Source organism: Hemicordylus capensis, chromosome 5, assembly GCF_027244095.1.
Source record: "Hemicordylus capensis ecotype Gifberg chromosome 5, rHemCap1.1.pri, whole genome shotgun sequence".
NCBI classification, from domain to species: Eukaryota; Metazoa; Chordata; class Lepidosauria; order Squamata; family Cordylidae; genus Hemicordylus; species Hemicordylus capensis.
In genome coordinates this window covers 156,196,031-156,211,836 of record NC_069661.1, presented here as the reverse complement: position 1 = coordinate 156,211,836, position 15,806 = coordinate 156,196,031, and the positions used below count along the sequence as shown (strand labels likewise).

The following is a 15,806-nucleotide window of genomic DNA, read 5'->3' as shown; positions in this document are numbered from 1 at the left end:
GAACCGTTTATTAGTTAGCTCATGTTAGACTTTTTACTTTCCTTTGTTGTGCTTTGCAAATCCTTACAACAGTTCTATTGCATTTTATCTGTAACGTAACAAGCTAAGAGAAACCGAGCCGGTGCCATTCCAGCAGTTTCTGTAAACTCTTAAAAGGGGCTTTTTGAATTTCCTTGCATCTATGTTCTTTGCAACTGAGTAAACACGATTTTTAAAGTGTGCTGCCCCAATATCATCCGGTGGTGCTTTTTGAAGTATTCCTGTAATTACTGAGTGTTCTTTTTACCTGTAACGAAAAGCTGAGAAAGCCTCAGATGGAAGCAGTCTGTAGTATTTTAAATGAAGTTTATATTTCCTTTTATCCTTTGCAATTTTAACCAGCCTCTTTGAGTGGATGTTTAACTTAGGAAAGCAGGGCTGGAAAGGGGTCTTTGTCTCTGGTGCAACACACATCTCAATTTGATTGCTAAGCAATTCTACCAGGTTTTCTCATCACATGTAGGCTTGCACGTGGAGGTTTTTGTGTACTTTTCCAATAGTAAAGAGAAGGACAGTCTGCCTGGACATTCACCCAAATCTTGGGGGAGGGAGGCAAATAAATCAGAGTGTGGTGGCAGAGAATCAGCTATTGATGAAACAGGAAAGTTTAAGGAACAGCCTTTGTGGATGAAAGCAAGAGAGGATGATTCAGTGTTTTTCTTCCCCTCACATGAATTTGCTTTGAGACAAAGGCTGGGTTAAATCCTGTATAGGGGGACACAGGGCAGGCCAGTATTAAGATCTAGGGATTAGCCTTAGGAGTGCACATGTGATATGTAAGTCAGATCTAACTATTAATTAGTACAGTTGAACCCACACAAAGCATCTGTGAGCTAGGACATTTTTGTTCTCCTTGCCCCCGCGCCACAGACCATTTTATTGCTCAGTGTAAGTCACCCACTCCCTCCCCACCGCTCACTCTTTCACCCCCTCCCTTCTGCTCGCTTGCTCACTCCCTGCTCGCTTGCTCACTCGCCCCCCTCCCCACTGGTTTCTCACTCCCTGCTCACTCTCGCCCCCTCCCTGCCACTCGCTCACTCACTCACTCAGTCCCTACTCACTCCTCTCCCTTATCTACATATGGAATCCCCACTACCCAACACCACAGTGCTTCTGTTCTGCTACCTCCAATTGGTAAAGCACTGTGTGGGCGGGGCTTGCCACGTATGACCTTAGTGTATGATAGATAGATAGATGTGTGAGACTAACTTAGGGTCCTTATTTTATTCAAGTGCAGGAGAATCTAGTTAATAGGGAGCTTTCTTAATTGTGGTTTCATGTATCTGTAGTCGAGTAATGGACATCTGACATCAATATACACGGGGGAAAGTCACAAAAAAGGGCGGTTAAACTCACATATCCGTGGGTTGTGGGTAGCCAGAAATGAGCTCAAAGGTCATTTCTAGCTGCCATTTTGAGTTTGGAAGCCATTTTATTCCTCACCTTTTAAAAAAGTGGGGGCCACAATTTTCAGCATTTGTTTTTTTAAAACTAGTGGGTGGCATCCTTAAATTCCTGAAGGGTAGTGGAGCACAGCAGGGCACTTTATTTGGCCTGTTTTGTCATTTGGGGGCAATTTTGGGCAGTGCAGGAATCTAAGCCCCCATGTAATGTAAAATCGTTACATTGATTTTAATGCCCTGTTATTCACAGATTTGCTATCTGCCTCCTCTGCTGCAGAATGGAACCCCCATGAATAACTGGGTTCTAATGCACTTCCTTGCACAATTGAGAGGAATTGTGTGAAACCAAACTAATTAGTCGAAGGCCTCTTCATTGGAGGATTTCAGAAGAGCCTGAAAGACCCATCTTTTTATCTTGACTTTTAATGATATTTAGTTTTAATGTTATCGTGTCTTAATTTTATTCTGCTTTTAAATTGGTTTTTTATTTTAATTTAAATCGCACTGAGCCACCTTTGGAAGGGCAGTATATAAATCAAATAAATAAATAAATAAATAGATAGATAGATAAATAATTCCCTATAACTGGAAGAAAAAACATCAAAATGTTCTGTCCTGAGCTCCTTAGAAGGGTGGCATGAAAATGTTATAAATATAATATAACTTTTAAATAGGTATTGGATGCAATTACATTATTTTATCTCCCTCTCACACACCCCAAAGCAATCCAACATCCTATTACATTAAGTGATCCAAAATATCCCCTGTAGTTCCAAAGTGCAATAATACCTGAAGAGATACTATGAAATAAACTATACATTTAACAAATCAGTCTGCCTCCAAAAATCACAATCATTAAAAAATCATGAAATATTTTGCCATTGCTTTTCATAATGAAGGGCGTTAGCAACTTGTAGAAGTGGAAATGGCTCATTTCTGCAAAGTAGAGGTTAATGTTAGGAGGCTATTCAACACCAAGGAAATGAATGCAACATACAAGGATGTGAGCTGGGATGCAAAGAGAAACAGCAGCACTAAGATACAGCTTGGATGAGATAGTAAATGCAGCACAACAGTCAAAACGATCCTAAGATTGCAAACTTGAGTCACTGATAGGACTGTTTTGTTGTTACAAATTATAGAAGGTGGGGGATGAAGAGATTGGGGTGGGAACCATGAGTAGTTTAGTTCCTTTAAATTGAAGTTGTCATGAGTCATCTAGAGAGAAAATGTCAGGTAGACAAAATGGAATGAAGTTTTGAACAATACAATCAAAATCACAAGAATACCTGAGAACGATGGGGATAAACTATAAGCCCCAACCCTGTTATTCCACTGATGAAATGCAAGCCCAAAATAAATCAGCTTCACTGTTTTCCTGCTGTGCTAAGAGGTTTATGCCAAATAAAATTCTAAGTTGTTATGAAATAAATCTATGGAATAAAAGGATGGGATTTTTCAGCATTTAGGATCACCACTTTAACACAAAAAAGTACACAGAGAATCCCTTTGTAATAGATTTCAAGCTTAGAAGCTCTTTATCCCAAGCAATATTGTATCAACCAAGTGAAATCCACATTAAAATATTCTATATTTCTAATGATTTTTATTTTCATTACATGCATAATAAGGTCACATTCAGATGATCTACACTATGAGCTATTTAGTTTTGTTTTGTAAGTTGAGACCCATCGGAGTGACATAAAATAAACAGGAAAGAATATAACGCACAAGTGTAAAAGAAGTAGGAACACAGGGTAGCAACAGGTGTTTAAAAAAATCAGTATAAGGTTTAGCTTTAAAAAAAATCAATCAGTGAAGCAGAATAATTGCAACCAGCGTAGAACATATGATAGAAAACCTAGACAAAATGGGAATTTCATCCCCTGGTGCAAGAATGACAACTGTCAGTGTTCACTGAACTTCTGTGGGGGAAAAGTTCAACAAAGATCCTCCCACAGATCACCATCCACCTAATTTCAGATAGGAGTCCGGAGTGGGACTTCCAATGATGAACAGAGTGGTTACATCATGACTAAGGTAGTGTGGACATGCCAGGAAAGTGTTCAAATACTGTGGAGAGCTTCTCCACTGCTGCTGTGCCTGCACAATGAGGACTGAAAGGGGCAGCAAATTTTATTGCTTTTTAATTTTTAAAATGGATTTTACTATTTTATATTCTATCTTCTCTGTGCATTTTCTATAATAGATATAGTATTCTTTTATTTTAGCAGGTTTTAATTTTTTAGTATTAATATATGTAATTTTGATCTATTTTAGCTTGTCTCTTTTTAAATTGCAATTATTTTTAATTTCAGCCTATTCACAATATTTTGCATTGTATTTGCAATCACCTTTATTTTTAAAATGTAACTTATAATTTGTACCTTTTATTAGCTCTTTTAGTATCACTTTCTTTTAACTTGTAATTTTATGCTGGTTTTTGACCGTAATAAAGGTTGATTGATTAGGCAGCAAATTTCAACTAACTTCTCTGCCTCTGGAACTGCCTCATGTCACCCAAATATATATATTCCCTGAGAATTGTGTGACACTTAGTGACATTTTTTGGGTGGAGCACAGCATTTCCAGAGGCAGAGCTAATTGCTGAAATTCACTGCTCCCCACCACGTTGCATGCCCAAGGCTGCACAGCTGGGGATGTTCTCTGCAGCATAGACATGTCTTCCCGGTGTGTCCATGCTGCCTTAATCAGGATTTCAGCCAGCATCTAGGCAGGCTCATGTGGCAGTAGGTGGTCCCTAAGGAACTAGAGTCCTAAGGCATTTAGAGAAGCATCAACACTTGACAGGTTGTCAGGACCTCAAGTGGGAGGAAAGGGGGGAAGTAGCAAGGCTGCCTGGCTATTCTAGGCCCCAACACAGAGAGCAAGAATTGAGTAGCTGCCTGCCAGGCTGCCATCTGAGATCTTCTTCTTCACTCCCACTCTTTTGCTCTTAACTGACTGAGACAAAGGTTCTGTGTTGGCAAGGCAGAAGGAAGCTGGAGGAAGAAACTGAACAATTTCCATATGGAACAACAGCCAGTTACATGCTCTTCTGGCAGAAATGGCACAGAGAGTTTTCAAAACCTTAGCAGAGGGGCATGTGCATGTGTACACACGTATATGTCTGAGGCTAAGAGAAAGCAAAAATTAAAAAGAGAGACCAAAAAGAAAGGTAATATATATATTGGGTTTTTGCATACCACCACCACCACCACTAAAAAAGGCTAACAGATGTCCTCCGTCTGAAACTGAAAGGCAGGATAACACACCAGAACCTGGTTCTGAAAGTCCAATAAACTACTGTTTGTTGTGAACACGACTAAAACTCCCCTCAACCCTGTACACTCCCCTCTTCCTATACATTCTCCTCTGCGGCACAGAGTTCCAACTTCATACATCCTGGTTAAGTAACAATCTTGTAGGCCATTTGAACCCAAAATTGTTATTTAAAGATCAAAATTCTGGAGTCACATCCTGGTATAGTGATTTATAAACAAGATATCTATTGTTTTAGATACAATTATTTTATATGTACACATGGATATTTTTAGTTTATATGAATATATTTTTGGTACTTTGCCATTTTTAGTTATAGCATCTTAACACATTAGATTTTTTGGTAAACAATATATGGTGATAGAATCATTGAGATTACGAAGCTCATTGGATACTTAGCTTCACTTGAGGAGAATGTACATATTTTATAGAGTTGTGGATTTCAATGATACTAGAATTGGAAATTGATGATAATATAAATTTGGGGTACAAGTCTTCATTATGGCATATTATTATGTACATTTTGACAACCCTAGAGTGGCTTTTTAAGGACATATTGTAATAGAAAGAGTGTGTGTATTGTAATATATATATATATATATACATATATATATATATATATATATATATATATATATATATATATACACATACACATATATATATACACACACATATATATATATACACACACACACACACACACTCCAGTGAATATATGATGATACTTAAAGATTGCCACTGAAGACAACTGCATACAGTTGAAACACATCTGGGAAAACCATAAGACTGATCTTATAGATATTCTGTCTTCCAATTGTGTATGGCATTGGAGTCATATGGGGATATTCATCCACACTTCTCCTACAAGTTGACAGCATGATGTTTTAGAAATGAATCATTGGACATATTCTTAGATTTAATTTTCTCAACTGGATGCACTGTGCATTTTTTAATGAGGCCTCATCTATTATCTTTTATGAACTTATTTTGTTATATGGACATATTATATTGACTTTAAGGAATCCTATCCAATTGAATTGGGATAGTTCTTAAAGTGTATGGTATATCATTATTGTATTAAAGATCAGTATTAATTATATCATTTGGATTCTCTTCTGATACAAATGGGATTTATAAACCAAAATAAAAACTGTTCCAGGTGCAAATGACACAAGGAGGTGTTGCTTAAAACTAACCAGTATGTCAAAAATCCAAGTTCCATGCTGGGGCAGAGGAGGGATCATGTGGGCTCAGGGAATACTGGGTCACATTCATGACCCAAACAAATCACCATTTGTTGTTTAACTGAACTGGCCTTAGGAGTTGCAAGTTTAGGGATAAAGTGGGGGGAAAGGGGGGTATTCATTTGGGCTATTCTGCACAAATAGATGTGATTATTCAGGAGCATCGACATGCATACAGGTACTTGTATATTTGTATATAATTACAGTGGGTATTGGAAAGAATCACCCCCTTTGATAGACCTTAAATTCTGGTTCCCTTACATCCTGAAATGAAAACACAAAGAAAATTCCCTTCACCAGCTGTACTTATCCAATGCAACCTATAACATCCAACTGAAAAACATCACAATTACAGTCCAGAAAAAGTGTCAGAAACAGAAAAGAAGAATTACTGAGATTGAAAAAGGATCACCCCCCCAATGTCAATATTTTGTTGAACCACCTTTTGCTTTAATAACAGCCTTGAGTCTGTTGGGATACTTCTCTATCAACCTTGCACATCTAGACGGAGCAATATTTGCCCACTCCTCCATACAGAACTGTTCAAGTTCGGTCACATTGGATGGAAGGTGTTGGTGGACTGCTATCTTCAAATCTCCCCACAGATTTTCTATGGGATTTAGGTCTGGGCTCTGACTGGGCCACATGAGGACGTTCACTTTTTTCTCCTTCAGCCACTGTGTGGTCAATTTTGCTGTGTGCTTCGGATCGTTGTCATGTTGAAAGGTGAATCTTCTGCCCATCCTCAACTGTCTGGCAGAGGGTAGCAGGTTTTCTTCCAGAATCTGACGGTATTTTGCCCCATCCATTTTTCCTTCTACCTTAACGAGAGCCCCAGTCCCTGAGGCAGAGAAACACCCCCACAACAGGATGCTGCCACCTCCATGCTTCACTGTAGGTATGGTGTGTTGTGGATGGTGAGCTGCGTTGGATTTACGCCAGGTGTACTGTTTGGTGTTGAGGCAAAATAGTTCAATCTTGGTCTCATCTGACCATAAGACCTTTTTCCATTTGGCATCAGCATCTTCAAGGTGCCTTCTGGCAAAGCTCAAACGAGCTTTAATGTGGCCTTTCTTGAGAAGTGGCTTTCTCCTTGCGACCCTCCCGAACAAGCCACATTTTTTCCACAACACACCATACCTACAGTGAAGCATGGATGGGGCAAAATACCATCAGATTCTGGAAGAAAACCTGCTACCCTCTGCCAGACAGTTGAGGATGGGCAGAAGATTCACCTTTCAACATGACAACGATCTGAAGCACACAGCAAAATTGACCACACAGTGGCTGAAGGAGAAAAAAGTGAACGTCCTCATGTGGCCCAGTCAGAGCCCAGACCTAAATCCCATAGAAAATCTGTGGGGAGATTTGAAGATAGCAGTCCACCAACACCTTCCATCCAATGTGACCGAACTTGAACAGTTCTGTATGGAGGAGTGGGCAAATATTGCTCCGTCTAGATGTGCAAGGTTGATAGAGAAGTATCCCAACAGACTCAAGGCTGTTATTAAAGCAAAAGGTGGTTCAACAAAATATTGACTTTGGGGGGGGGGGTGATCCTTTTTCAATCTCAGTAATTCTTGTTTTCTGTTTCTGACACTTTTTCTGGACTGTAATTGTGATGTTTTTCAGTTGGATGTTATAGGTTGCATTGGATAAGTACAGCTGGTGAAGGGAATTTTCTTTGTGTTTTCATTTCAGGATGTAAGGGAACCAGAATTTAAGGTCTATCAAAGGGGGTGATTCTTTCCAATACCCACTGTATATTCAGATTTTCCATAGCATTAGCTGCTGAATGTTTTAACTATCTATTTAAATGCGATTTTTATTCTAGTGCTCACCTTTAAACTACTTCGTATCTTCCATCAGCCTTATTAAAAATCTACAGCTCACTTAATTGGGATACGGAATGTATTGCCATATTAAACAAATCCACACTTACTATGTAACTAACAAATTATATTCAAATAAGCAGCTAGCAAGAAACCTGAGTTTATTTGACTAACTGAGTAGGACACTTGGATATTTAATAAATTAGTCCTAATAGGCCAGGTTAGCAGTTCAGGTATGTCTTAAATACATTTCAGCACTTTCGTCAGCAACTTGAAAAGCAAATTTATTTCAACCACCTGCTTTCTAATGAACTAATTACTAAAATAAAAAACCAAGTATAATATTTGCTAAATATACAAAGATTTATTCTGTACAGAATCTGAATATTCTTTGCCTAGAGATGGTGTCACATAATGAAAATTATGTTCACAATAATTCAAGCTAGTCTTAGTTCGTGAACAATAGTTCATTCTTTCTCTCTTCTCACTTAGCACAAGGTTACTGCAGTTTGCCCCTCATGATTGGTCGAGCTTTGCCAGTAAGCAGATACTTCCCAATCCAAATTCTGGGATATGAACAAAAAAGAAAAAAGGATCTGATAGGGTAGGGGAAAATGAATAAATAGTGAGCAAACAGCTAAATATTCAGGTCCATGTGCAAGCACTTTCTTACTCCTTAAGGACCACCTTTTCTCATACACTCACCACCTATCCATGCACTCAAGTCATCTTCAGCAGCTTTGCATACCTCCTCCTCACTGTCTGATAGGACCTGATCTGTGGTGGTGCCTAGAATGTCAAACTCCCTCCCAAGATAGACTCACAGTTGGCCTCCTCATTGCTAGATTTCAGAATGTATGCTCATACTGTTGTTGTGGAAAACATTGGAGATAATACACTTTTCTATTTTAACTCAACATATTGCTGTTACAAGTTTGATCTTTTGTTTTTTGTTCTTGTGCTTGGGTTTTTTTTTTTGTGGGTTTTATTTGGCAGTTTGTGTTTTGTTTGTTTTACATTTTTGTTAAATCACCATGTCGATCCCAGAGGATGAAAAGGTGAAGGTACAAATATTTCAAATAAACTTAAATGGAGGACCACCTTTTGTGAGCTCTTACATTTTTGAATGTACCGATCTGCTATACTCAGGCATGGAAGGGAACTCAGTTTTTCATGAGAGCTCTTGAATCCACAAGACATTTGGGGCAAACTTAACCAGGCTTGGAGCTGCTAAGTTATATATTAAATCTACATGACAGGAAACAGGAAATTCGCACACCTATCAGCTTGCATTGATACACTGAAGTTACTGCCATTTATATAGTGCCATCAACCAACATGATATGTTACAGAGTAACATAAGCAAACACAGAGGGCCCTGCTCTGAGGAGCTTATAATAAAAATGTTGATAGTGGGGGCAGGGGGAGAAGGGGAGCAGCCAGGGTAAACAAGAGGCATATGGGAGAAAATGAGGTTATACATACTTGGGTTTCATTTCAGTTGGGGCCCAAGGACAAGGGATAAAAGGCCAAGAGTACTCTAATTTAGTATGAATCATTTTCATACAAGCACGGAAGCACAGAAAGCACTGAGACATCCTCTCTAATAAAACGCTTGGTGTCCGTCCGTGGACGGACACCAAGCGTGTGTCCGTGCCTCCCTGCCCTGTTCTGCGCCTGTGCGAAGCGCAGGCGCAGAACAGGGCAAGGGAGACATGACGGCCGGCACCCGGTGGCCATCTTGGGCGGCCAGAAGCGGCCGCCCCGAAGAAGCCGGGAATGCGGGGAAGGAGGAGACTGGCCGAGGTGGCGGCAAAGCCGCCGCCTCGGCCAGAGGACGCAGCGCGGCCAAGGCGGCGGTGGAGCCGCGCCGCCGAAGCCGGGCGGGGGGAGGAGGCGACGGGGTAAGCCGGCCGAGGTGGTGGCAGAGCCGCCGCCGAGGCCTGGCGCCGCCGCCGCAGCCAGGCGGCTGTGAGTCCTTGGGGCCCTTGCCCGGCCGGGGAGACCGGCCGGGAATGTGAGGCGGGGGCGGACCGGACCGGCAGCGGCGCCCCCAGAGTCTGCCCGGCCGCCGCCACCGCCCACTCTCCCGCCCTCCCAGCTGCCCAAATACTCTTTCCCCGCTCCCCCCCGCAAATGATTAAGGGCCAAAACGGCCCAGAAGAATGCCTCCGCGGCCGCCGCCATGGCCGCCAACCGCCCTCCCAGCTGGCCGAGACTTCCTTACCCAAAGCAGCCCGCGACAGTCGGGCGATCAAAAATCCATTTTTTGCGAAGAAGAGAGGAGCTCCCGAACAGAGCTCCTCTCTGTGCTAAGCCAATGCCCAAACTGCTGCTATGGACGCAAAGGACGCCTATTGCGTCCTTTGCGTACATAGCAGCAGTTTGGGCATTGGCTTAGCACAGAGAGGAGCTCTGTTTGGGAGCTCCTCTCTTCTTCGCAAAAAATGGATTTTTGATCGCCCGACTGTCGCGGGCTGCTTTGGGTAAGGAAGTCTCGGCCAGCTGGGAGGGCGTGGGGGGGGAGGCCAGAGGAAGTGGGGGGGGGAACTCTCCCCTACTAGCGCCCGTTATCACAACGGGCCTGAAAACACTAGTTTTCTATATTGTTCTAAGTTAAAAACGAACTGAGGATTACAAGAAATATTGTGCATTTGGGGCAGCTACAACATAGTGTCAACATTTCTAAGCACTTATCTGCAATGGTCAGTAGAGGGACTTAGTAGCCAGTATCTCTACAGAGACCAGTTTGCCCACTTTCCTAAACAACATAGGTGTGAGAAATACAGCTAGGGGTATGCACAAACCAACAATTGCAGTTTGGTTCAAATTCAAATCAAATTTGAGCTGAACCGTGTGCTGTGGGACTGGTTTGGTCAAACCAACCAGCCCGTCTGTTTGACCGAACCAGTTCAGCAGCTCAGGCGCCTAGTATACTTTAAAAGGAAAATACAGTGAAGGTACCCCACCCCTGTAAGTGTAAAGGGGAATCTGGTGAGGAGTCCCCTTTAAAAGTAAAAGGGCTGAGGACCCTGGCAATAGTAAGAGGTGGCCAGGCAGGCATGGCATCTGTGCATGCCGGAACCACTCTACTATCATGTGGGCAGTTTTCTAAAGAAGGCAGAGTGCACGCTTGGGGCTGCGCCAAGGAAGGTGAGTGACGGTGCTGGCAGGTATGCCGGCCCAGTTAAGGTTCTTACTACCTCCCTCACCACCGCCACCCATTCCTTGTCGAACTGGTTCGGTTACGGACCAAACCACCCCTGGTTCAGTCCATGATCGAATCTCCAAACCATTTCGGCAGCGAACCATTCGCTTACACCCCTAAATACAGCACTAAATGGTATTACGAAGGTACAAAGCCACTGCTCACCTGGTATGTGTCCCAAAGCCTTATAGTGCACCGCAGAGGAACTTCTCTCATCAACAAATTATTCATCCAACGGAAAGCAAACTGAAGGTATTTCACATCATGTTGTTCTAGGTGTTTGTGGACTTGCTCTGAAAGAGACAAAACAGAAATAATTACTTTTCCAGAAAGCTTGGTACAACTATAACAACAGAAAAAGGGAAAAAGGAAAGGTGGTTCCACTGAGCCGGTGTCAGCAAAAAAGAAAACAAGTGCTAGCTTTTATTTGCAGCATGTGTGCAAAGTACACATGTAGTGAACCATACCTGTGCACAAGCATAAATATGACAAGCCTTTTAACATGCAGCCATCAAAAATGTAATGGGTAGAGTTGCATCAAGCCTCATACAACTCTGAATTTCCATCTCCCAAGCAGTAAACAAGTGTCTATCATCTAATACTCAAAGCAAATAATTACAGTTGAGAACTTTTCTTTGCCCAAGGCATTTTGGTAAAAAAATTCAAGCCTAATGAGAGAAGACTGAATGCTTAAAATAAAATGTTATAAGCAGGCAAAAATATTGTAGATTGAACAAATGCTTCAATTTAGCTTGAAACAACATTTAAATCCAAAGTGATGTAGTAAATTTGTCAGAGGTGTATGCCACAGCTACTAAAACAATTACTTCTATAGCAGCTACATGTTTATATAAAACTATTAGAAAGACTTTGAAAGTAATAAAAAGCAATAAGCTGAAGAAACTCAACTCCAGGTATGTATGTATGTACGTATGTATGTATATATGTATTTATTTATTTAGCACAATGAATTTCCCATGGGCTTGCTTCTTTCCCCCCTAACATGTTGAAAAATGGACAACTAAGTGCAAAACTTTATTTGTAATTTATTTTATAATATATGCACACAGAGAGTCAAAAAGAAAATGCATAGTCTGAAAAGATTCATTCTTCCCTTTTTATAAGTAATTGTGAACAGATGTTATTTCACTGATAAAGGTAATTTGACTGGCAATAATTCTAAATTTAAATTTTTCATATCACTGGTAGTAAGTTAGCAGATGTAATAAATGGCTCGGCAGATGCAATTATTGCCATCTTTCAGACTTAAAATATTTTTTTCATAAAATACTTATACAGCAGTTTATGATAATAAAATTATGCTAAATCTTCAAGAAATAATAGTTCTTGTAGTAAAATGAAAAGAAATAAAGAGTGGATTTGCTTTAAGAGTATTCTCAGCACTTTTGAAAACTTATACAACCCTACTGAAATTGTTGTTGAAATCTGTGTGTTCAAGTTGATTAAATAATATGTTTGCACCAACAATTAGCAAAATAATGCCATACATTCTGAAATATATCCCTGCTATCTTGGCAAAGAGGCACCTTTTTAATGTGGTGATTCTCTTTATTTAGCAGGGGGAGAGTAACTGGCCCTATTCACCTCCAGCACAGTACTTCCAGTAACTGTTGCTGTTGTCTATCTCATGTTTCTTTTAGTTTGTTAGGCCTTTGGGGACAGGGAGCCATCTTATTTATTATTTCTCTATGTAAACCGCTTTGGAAATATTTGTTGAAAAGTGGTATATAAACAGTTGTTGTTGTATATCAAGAAAAACATAGTGGGCAGGATCCAGACTAAATTAATCATGACTAAGTACCTTTAAAACAAATGAAACAAATTAGTCATGATGAACTTAAGTCCCTTTAATTCCAATGGGACTTATCATAGCTAACTTAGTCTGGATCCTGCCCATTATTTCCTGCCCATGGGGTGGGGGGGGGAATGATGCCCTCTTCTGAATGTAAAACAAAATTTCATTCACTACTTTAGATGTATCTATGAATTCACATCATTTTAACTGAATTGCCAATGAAGTTGAACATGGAAACTTCTGACTGCAAAAGAGGACACTTCTCAAAAATGAGAGGAATTGTAAAAGGAAGCTGAAAAAGGGAAGTCAGAACACATGGAGCTTATTTAAAACCAAATAAGAGAAACTCAGTTAGAATGCATACTAGAAGAAGAAAAAGTACTACCAAATCCAGAAGCATGCCAGAAGAGAAAATAAGTACAGTCAAGGAAGCTATAAAAGACAAGAAGCAACTCTTTGCAGAAGAGCTTTCTTTCTTTCAAGAAGCTTCCAGTTTGGCAGGCGCTCTTGAGAAGACAAGGCTCAGACCAGAGGAGGCAGCACATTTCTGTTTTCTTTCCCAAAAAAGGAAGCAAACAAGCAAGCAAGCAAGTAAATAAATAAATCCACAAGCAAACAAGGGGGAATGGACAACGCAGGTTTGTTAGAGCTAATATTTTCTGGGGTTTGATTTCTGGCTGGCTAGAGGGTTGTTTTTGACAGGGCAGTTTCACTTGTGCCTAGAGAGACAGTGGGTGGGAATTAGTTGCAGGTGAGTCCCAACACTTGTGGGAGGGGCCACATTCCTGACATGGCTCAGTCTGGAAGCAGCTCTTGAGTACCTCTTGAGCAGGAAGAGCTGAAAGCAGCTCTTGAGTACACATGCGCTGGGTACTTCAACTTACTTCCAGACGAGGACGACAACGAGGCGGCAGGGAGGTATGCTGCCACAACTTTCTAAATGGAGCACTGGTGGGGGAAACGCAGTGGGAGGGATAAGGGCACTGTCCCCCACCTTGAAAGGTATGCCCCCCGTCTTTGAACCAGAAGAACCACCGGTTGTTCGCACCGCTTTGGAAGCCCATAAAGGGCCCCCGAGCCAGTTCTGTGCATATCCCTACAAGCCTGCTCTAAGAGGGCAGTATTCAGATAAATTTCTGTCTTGTGAGTAGTCTCCTCCTAGAGAGTCCCTTGGTTATCTGCATTATCCTTGCAAACAGTAAAGAGAATCTGACCACACATCACGTTCAGATATGTGGGCTGAAAATGTCATCAACAAGGCCAGTTAAAGGCCAGTTCAGAAAAGATATACCACCTGGTGACATAATTAATATGTGGCCACCATTTTATTTATTTTATTTTTTGAAGAGGTTTTTTATCCTCTCATTACTTGGGTAAAAGATAATTCTGCAAACATTAAATGTGCACTTATTCCCAAAATTTCAGTGGTATTGAGCACAAACTAAAAGTTGAAGTTTCCTGACTTATAGTGAACTTTTGACCAAGTGTCCCATGTGGATTTAAAATAAAAGAATGAGATAAATAATTTCCATATACTTATAAACTCCTCTTGCACCAATTTGTGTTCTAGAGAAATCAGTGCATGAAAAATCTGTAAATACATGAAACGATATGAATAAAATATATAATATAATTACAGTATTTATTTATTTATGTTTGTTTATTATAGTCCACCTCCAACCTCAGAGGCAAGATGCCTCTGAGTACCAGCTGCAGTTACAGCATAAGAGAGGGCACGCCTTCATTTCTTGCCTTTGGGTTTCCAAGAGGCATCTAGTGGGCCACTATGGGAAGCAGGATGCTGGACTAGATGGGCTTGGGTCTGATTCAGCAGGGCAGTTTTTATATAAATTTAATATAATATGTATATTAGAACACCTAGACACACACACACACACACACACGTGTGTGTGTATTAGGGATGTGCATGGAACTGGTGGGGGCCATTCGAAGGCGGGTGGGGGACAATGTGAGGGCAGGGGAGAGTGCACTTACCCCTTCCTCCACTGGCGCTCACTTGAAAACTGGTCTGGCCGAAAGGCAGCATACCTCCCGGCCGCCCCATCCGCTCTTCGGACCAGAAGTAGGTGGAAGTAACTCGCACATGAGAGCCGGCAGGGGGAAATCAGAGGGAGGGGTAAGTGCACCCTCCCCCACCCTTAAAATTGGCCCACCCCCACCTTCGAACCCCTCAAACCGTTGGTGTTCGCATCTGTTTGGAGGCCCGTAAAAGGTTTGTGCATGTTTGTGTGTGCGTGTGTGTTTGTGTGCGTAACAACTAAGAGCTATTTTCAGTTTATACATGCAGATTGTCTCAAAAAAGAAACTGAACCACTGAATGCCATAAAACATGCAGGAAGCTAGCACATAGCACAAGTTTGCTATTTTATTCAAGAAAGTAAGTTTGGCTCTTTTGCTTTAAAATAGTCTCTTGATCAGCCAACTTTAACACACCTTAGAAAAGTAATTAAAATTGTTTTTATAATGCTTGATATTCGATTTAAACAGCTTTACTGAATTACTGTAATAATATTTCTTATAAATATTGTAAATTCACAAATCCTTTGAAATTGAAAGCTTAATCCAGAGAGTTGCAAAACAATTCCCTAAGAAGATGAGAAGAACAGATTTTTCTGAAGATCCCGCATTTATTTTACTACATATGCAGTCCTCCACAATGCAGGACTGAAGAGGAGGTGGAGGTGGGGGAACACAGCAAATGCCCAGAGCTGGGATTTATTGCAGCAACATTATGGACAAAAATTCTTTCTTGACATACAGCACTTGTAAATCAAAAACCCAGCAACCCCAGAAATTCCAACAATGTTTGTAAGTTATCCTTTCAGAATTTGTCAGCCTTTGAGAGGAACATCTCTAGAAAGCTGAAATTGTAAAGACAGTGTGGGAGGGGAGGAAGAATATGTGGAATTGAATGCACATGAAAAAAACCTTGCATATTAAACTTGTAAAAAAGAACAT

The 15,806-nt window shown here is 40.9% G+C and overlaps 1 protein-coding gene across 4 annotated transcripts in view; it reads right to left on the bottom strand.

The window, feature by feature from the left end:
* TBC1D22A (TBC1 domain family member 22A) overlaps positions 1 to 15,806 on the bottom strand; it is a 183,518-nt gene that overhangs the window by 51,822 nt on the left and 115,890 nt on the right. For 3 of the 4 annotated variants that reach the window (XM_053256789.1, XM_053256791.1, XM_053256790.1), the window contains exon 11: positions 11,177 to 11,304. In XM_053256789.1, the coding sequence (XP_053112764.1) occupies positions 11,177 to 11,304 (128 nt within the window). Of the gene's footprint in view, positions 1 to 8,229; positions 8,370 to 11,176; positions 11,305 to 15,806 lie in introns of those variants that run through there. The other variant, XM_053256792.1, reaches the window with a different exon arrangement.